The sequence below is a fragment of the Balaenoptera physalus genome (assembly GCF_965194825.1).
Source record: "Balaenoptera physalus genome assembly, chromosome: 1".
In the NCBI taxonomy this organism is placed as follows: Eukaryota; Metazoa; Chordata; class Mammalia; order Artiodactyla; family Balaenopteridae; genus Balaenoptera; species Balaenoptera physalus.
Genome location: NC_138882.1, coordinates 107,435,143 through 107,442,555, shown reverse-complemented (window position 1 = coordinate 107,442,555; position 7,413 = coordinate 107,435,143). Strand labels below are relative to the sequence as shown.

The window sequence follows — 7,413 nt, the reverse complement described above, 5'->3', positions numbered from 1 at the left end:
TACCAACCATGGATTGTGTACTACTGTAGTATGTATTTAGTGAAAAAAAAATCTGCGTATATGCAGACCTACACAGTTCAAACCTGTGTTGTTCAAGGGTCAACTGTACTCAGAGTTAGACCAACTAAACTAACATGTAGCAAAGTTATTTCTGTTATAAACTGATAAAAGTATGAGACTTCATAGTCATGAAACATAATAAATGGAGTGTGATTTACAACTAGGAAGAAGAATGTGGCTACTTGCATACATACAGAGGCATATTAACTGTTAAGTGATATGATAAATCTTGACCAATCCACTGTTGTTTTCAAACTTAAATTTTTAAAAATTTTATTTTGCAGTCAGCAAGTTTTCCATTTGTCAGCTTGGATGTGAAAGATGCTATTTAAAACCAAACAGCAACTGTACACGGCTGGCTGAACATTTATAATTCAACAGTTATATAACCTCCAAAATACAGCAGAATATGAGGCACATAATTAGGATGTCAGCTAAACAAGACAAGGCAATTCAAAAGGATGTCATTTTGTGGCATGTGCTCAGCTGAGCTTTAAGTAAGTAGGACTGTTGGGTGGGGACTTATTCTTCCCACCTCTGTTTATATGCATTAATACCAAATGCTGTCAGGACAACTTATCTTGCAGTCAGGACATCTGACTTATTAAGAAAGAAGAAAGTTCCACCTTGTATAAACTGATTTCATAAACAAAAATTGCTTTTAAATGATTCTGTCGATGGATGTCTATCTGTAAGTTTTCCAGCTTGGTCTGCTCCATGTATGTACATCCTGAAAAACTGCCAAAATAGCAGCAAAAACTGATGATATCATAGGGAAAAAACTCACTGACAAAGGAAACAAAGCACTGTTGAGTCAGCATCTTTCTTCTTGGTCACTCGTTTTATACTTATTAGGTAAACCAAAAGACCTGTTTGATTTGTTACACAAATATGTGTATGTGCATATATAACTGAAATTAACATCTAACAATAGAAATGCCTATGTTCAGAGTCCATCAGTGCTTTGGGATTCTGAGCTATTTTCTGGTACAGAAAACAGACTTAGCATCTCCATCTCCAGTGGATGCAAGCTGCCTCCTGTGATAATCAAGGAATGTAATGGTCCTCCCAAGTCCACAGTACACATTTGCTGCAAAGTGCCTGCTGCAATTTTCTGGTCTTCAGCTCCAACCCTGGCTAAGCCAACACAGAGTGTCTCCTCGGTGACTGCTATTAAAACAAAAAAAAGATACCACCATTCAATTCAGCAAATGTGTTATCCTGAATCCATTCAAACTAACACTAGTACCAAAAATACATTTAAAGAAGACCCAACTATATTAAATCTCCTTAGTCACTCATTATGGACACACTATCTATTGATTTCTCTAAGGCTTTTCTAAATTATTTGTACTACCTGACATATAAAGTAAAGTAGTACTTCCTAACTTTACCCTTTCAAAATTCCAAAGACTTACCTTAGTTTAAATTTTTAGGACTTGAATAATTCCTGTATCCATACTCTATTGCATAGCATATGTCTTTAAGTAGATTCTGAGTGAACAATGTTTATTACATGCTTATATTTTAAATAAAATGTTTGAGATATATTCACATTGGCCAAGATATACTGGAAAAACCAGGGGATTATGAGCTAAATACACAGATTTGAGTCTGTGCTTGGCCACCTAGCTATGTGACAAACTTCAGTTTTTTCATTTATTTATTTTTTTTAGTGGAATACTATCTGTCACAAATGGTGGTTTAAGGGCTAAGATAATAGATATGAAAGTACTTAGTAAAGTACATAGCCCTTAACAAATAATAGGCATTATGACATTCCTTATGCTTTTAAGTTCAAAATAACCAACATTAGTGAACTTTAGTATTATTCACTCTGGCCTGACAGCTGAAGGGCTGACCCCAACATTAGTGAACTTTAGTATTATTCACTCTGGCCTGACAGCTGAAGGGCTGACCCTCTTGTGGTTTTGTTTAGCTGGGAAAGCTGTCCTGATTGAAAAATGGTCAAAATGGGGCAAATGATTTCTACAAGGACAAGCAGGCATGTCAGGCACTCTGTGCAAAGGTGTGGATATAGAGCACCCTTGCAGATTATTTGTTGCATGACTTTAACAAGGCCTACTGAGGCCAATGTTATTCAAGAATCTCTTCATGTATCTTTTCTATCAAGAAATAGGTGCTCAAAGCCAGTCAGCACCTTACAACAGAATATAATGACAGATTCATTTAAGAACGTCTCAATAAAAATCTACTGACGATGAACATTTTATTATATACCACATCTATTAATACTATGTCTAGATATTAGGAATATAAGTATAAATTCTCTTGTCTTTATCCTGAAGAAAACTATACCTGGTCTCAGTGTTGAGAATGAGAAAAAGTAGAATAAGTACTTTACAGGACAGAGTTTACCATAGATTTGGGCTAAAATGGAAGTTCTGTATTTTACCAAAATATTTATATGTTAACATATTTACATAAAAGCTGATTTATAGTTAATTTGTAAAAAATCCTTACTTTCTAGAATGATATTAATTTACTAGAAGCAACTCCATTATTTTTCTTTCAGTAGAACATTCAGCTTATGAGATTTAAGGTAAAGTTGAAAAAAGTGACAAGGAAAAATACAATGCAAACACACTGACTCTCACTTCAGTGGTGTTGGAATATATATGTGTGTGTGTATGGCAGACGTTACATACACATCTCAGTGTAACAGTAGGGGATACGAGAGCCCTTTTAAGGTTCTTCAGTACCTGGTTCTTCTCCTCGTATTCGCTGATTCTGAACAATCTCCAGAAGTTGCTGGGCCGCTTGGTTTACACTCATATAACGAGGAGGTTCATAGATCTTTCTTCCCCTGTAAGTGTAAAACTAGATGCCACTGTTCTTAGCCATGAGATTACACAATACATTTTTAACACAGTTACTCCCCCAGGTATACTCAATTACCATAGTCTACATTATGTTTGAAGCGGTCACTTGTTACCCACTTTAAGTATAAATTAAAGCACGGATACAGTGATCATTTATCTTAAATTTCTTAAGCTTTTTTCATTGTTCTACTTCAAATGCCCTCTCATCTCACTGAAATGCTGGCAGAAATAAAAGTCCACCAACTTAAAAGATAAATGTTTAAATCAAAGTTACTTTTATTCAAAGTGATACTTCAGGCAAAAATAATTCAAAATAAGTGGCAATTTGTTCTATATCTTAGTTTAATCAGGTTCCATAGTGTTCATTTTTATTACCATGTTTAAACCACATATCCCTCTTTTCACATCTTCCTCTAAAAACAGTAAACTAAAGCGATAAATATCTCAAAATCTTGGAGGATAAGATATGTTTACTTCCATATGCCTCAAAAGCCTACCACATTTGCCCAATGATCAAAATAAAAACACTGCTTTTGCAGTTTACAAAACAGTTCATATAGATTATTTTACTGACTCTCAGAACAATTCTATAAGTCAGCACTCTCCAAGAGGAATATAATGCAAGCAGTAAACATAATTTAAAATTTTCTATAGTCTCTACATTAACAGATGTAAAAAAAAGAAGAAAAAATTAACTTTAGTATGTTTATTTAACCTAACAGATCCAGAATGTTATATTTCAACATTTATTCCTATAAAAATTATTAAAGATTGTTTTTGTACTAAGTCTTTGAAATCTGGAATGTATTTTATATTTTAGCACATCTGAATTCAAATGTTAAATTTTCATTGGAAATATTTGATCTGTATTTAGATTTCATAAAATTCATGGTTGTAAAAGTAGATTTACATACTGAATTGTTCTAAATATACTTAAATCTTTTCTATTAACTAAGTTGAGTATGTTTTAATTTAATTAAAATTAAATTATAAATTCAGTTCCTCAGTTACATTAGCCATACATATTTAAAGTGCTCATTAGTTACATGTGGGTAGCAGCTACTGTATGGGACACTGCATCTATAAGCAAAAGGGGTTAGTACTCCCATTATACAAATGAAGAAAATACAGCTCAGAAATGGAAGTAACTTGCCCAAGAGCACATAACCAGAGGCCAACTCAAGACTCAAACCCGTGTCTTCTGACTCCCAATTAACTCATTCCACAAATATTTACTGAGTGCCTATCAGGTGCCAACCACTGTTCTCAGTACTGACCCAAGAAATCTATTGCTGTTTCCACTCTATCTATCACACTACTTATCATTTCATAAGACTGAAAGTATTTAATTTTGCACTGTTACTGAAAACTGATTTTCAACAATCTTTAGAACTCATGTTATTTAAGTAGAACTTATTGTTCACGGAATTAAAGTAGATGTAAGCATTCTCAGAATAAGAACTTACTTGATTAGATTTTCCAAAGACTGCTCCTTTACTTTGATGTCTGTAGGAAGTAAAAAATAGTTCTCTTTTAATTAACTACTTTATCCAAAATCCTACATGTAAACTTCAACTGAGTCACCTAAGTTTGTGGTAGACATTATTCTCAAGTCTCCAAAATGCTAATTTGATTGAGTCTACGACAATCGTTCCTCACACTTGTATCTGGCCACTTTTTAAAGGAAATATGAAGAAGAAGGGAAGCTTGTGGTTGTGTAAAGGTCATTAGTTAGAAAACAAACATGAAGTTGGCCCTGAGACCATCCTGAAAGGATCGAATTTCCTCTTGGAAAAGAAGACACAGGAAAGAGTTAGATAAATATTGGCATATACACTACCAAACAGCTAATCAAAATTTTTGTGTTCATTTCTATTAGGTGGTAACTGCATAGAACCAACTGAAAAGTCTTGTTATGTTCCTCTTCTTACCTATTTTCCAGGCACTAGAATATAAGCTTCAATGCATGTAACATAAATAAAAGAAAATTCTTACCACATTTTGAAAAGAGACTTTTGCTTTCTTGTGGATGGTAAGACATGCCTAATAACTTATGAATAATACCAAATATTCATACTTTAATTGGGATTTCCTGAGCACTGACTGGTAGCCAGGTACAGGGCTACCACAGCGGCCAAAACCCACATAGTCTTTGCTCTAATAAAGCTTTACAATGCAAGCATCACAAAGATTTGATCCTTTACACTTTTTAATCACTGATGCTCAGCTAAACAATTCGGTAGAAGGTAAAAAAGCAGAATCACTCTACATCCTCACAGGAACTCAGCACACAACAGCAAGAGCGACAGCTGCTTCCTGTTCTACATGCTGAAAACAAATGGTTCGGTCAAAGTTTGTTTTTGCAAAAATAAATATAGTGCAACTGAGGGGTCTTTCTGATAGACTTCTACAGCTTTCCCAAGTGATTATAAAAGTTTTTCTTATAAGGGATACTAAGTATTTGCTTGGAAAATACTCCAGAGATAATCCCTTACATGTATTTCTAAATGTTCTTGGAACCAGCAGTGAATATATTTTTCAGGTTCGAAATATCATTAATTATTTAATATTTCCACTTGTCTGGCACATATAGGAAAAAAATGTATATCTGTTATTGAAATATGGCCTGCAATACAATTAATGATATATAAGTCAACTTTGAGCTCCTTTACACAATAGTTGTAATATTTTTAAAAAATTAAACACATTTATTAATGTATTCACCTTGAGCTTCTGAAATGTTGTCATACTTAAGTTTTTAATTTAATATCTGCAATATTTTTACATTTTTACTGGTATGCTCTACAGAATTTGATTTTAAAAATTAAGCGGGTTGGGGAGACTTTTTACAGGCAAATGCTTTTTAATTGAACATAAGACTGCATTAGTGAATTAATCTCAAGCCAGACCTATCTTGATACTTTTCCCTTGTCTTCACACAGGCCATAATTATTCCTTTCTACTTCTACTTGCTAGAATGTAAGCTTCTCCTATTCATCTTAGTACCAGCACCTAGCATAATGCAAAGTACCTAGTAGATACTCCATAAATTCTACTGAATAAATTTGTTCACATGGCTCTACTACCATCAGCCCATCTTAAACTATCTACCCCTTCAGTAGAGTAAAAGTCCCAGCTCCTTCAGAAAGCCTTTACTGACTTCCTCTTAAATGCTCTTTGTCCTCTGAAATATCCATACAATTAATGCTGTACTTTATTAATCTCTAATTACATTATATATATCAGTCTTATCCTTCCAAGTAAATTTTAAATTCTCTATGGTTTCTTACCATGACATAGTCTCACTAATCCCTACAGGGCATGGCCCATAGCAGGCATTCAATAAATACGTACTAATTTGAATAATGAGAATTCCAGGTGATTAAATGATGAGATCTATGGTTTGAGAATTTGGAATCATGATATCTTATACTTCACACCTTGTTCCTGTTTTTGTTAATGGAGCAAGGAAGATATATTGTTTAACCTTGTTTGTCTTTTCCCAGGAAAGCCAAGAAAAGAGGCAGCTCTTAGAGAGAGTTCAAGAGCCAAAGTTCTGGTTTGTCCTTCCTGCCTCTCCATACAATAGAACTTAACTGTTCTATAAACTTTCATGTACACAGCACATTAGTTCCAACTAGATTTCAAAACCCTGAGGGCAGGACCCATGTCTAATACTTCCTTAGTATTCCAGAAGAACCTAACTCCACATTGGGCATACAGTAAATACTCAATAAATACTGTAAACTGATTTGCTGTCCTTCCAAAGCTTCCAAAAGATAAATCCTATTTTTCCTCCTTTCCCCCATTTTTTATGATACATGAAGATGTTATCAGGTAGCTTGCCTCTTAAGACTACTTTTCTCCCCGTTCTGTTTTAAAACCTCTCAGTTCTGTTGTAAAACACACACACATGCTTTTTAGTACCTGAGCTCCAATGAATCCCTATTTTTTATCCCTCAGTTGCATATACTTCTACTTCTGCCTTTAATAAAAGTCCTTTTAATGGCTGTCCTTCTCACATCCTTCTACATACTGCTGGCCTTAATTGGATCTAAGTTTAAGATAACATGATGGATATATCTAATGGCATATTCCACATGAATTAACAAGTGTGTTACAGTCGGTCTGCCAGTAGGAACTACAAAAAAAGGAAAACTAGTATCTTTCCACATGGAAAATCCAAACACAAAACTATAAAGCTAATTAATAATGAATTACTAAATTTCCCTGATAATAAACTAAGAAAACATTATTATACCAGTTAATTGTGGGACATAGGCATAAGCCAAAAAAATGTTAGAGAAGCATGCATGGCCTGATGTAGATCTAGAATTAATTAGGTGTCAATGTTAATGGAGCAAAAGGAATGTATTCCAGATGGAACTGAATGAGCTAGCAAGAGTTAAACATTTTCTGTGCCAATGGGTAATAAAATCAAGTCTGAGAAAATACGCTAAAAGTAAACTTCAACCAATTACCTTCCATTACATATTTGTTGAACAGCTAC

The 7,413-nt window shown here is 34.0% G+C and overlaps 1 protein-coding gene across 4 annotated transcripts in view; it reads right to left on the bottom strand.

Annotated features, from left to right (window-relative positions):
- Positions 1-316: 316 nt before the first annotated feature.
- Positions 317-7,413, bottom strand: part of DPH5 (diphthamide biosynthesis 5) — a 40,883-nt gene continuing 33,786 nt past the window's right edge. For all 4 annotated transcript variants that reach the window (XM_082452875.1, XM_082452874.1, XM_082452873.1 and 1 more), the window contains 3 exons: positions 4,370-4,409; positions 2,784-2,887; positions 317-1,230 (listed from right to left, as the gene is read on the bottom strand). In XM_082452875.1, the coding sequence (XP_082309001.1) occupies positions 1,007-1,230; positions 2,784-2,887; positions 4,370-4,409 (368 nt within the window). In that variant the 3' untranslated portion in view covers positions 317-1,006. The remainder of the gene's footprint in view (positions 1,231-2,783; positions 2,888-4,369; positions 4,410-7,413) is intronic.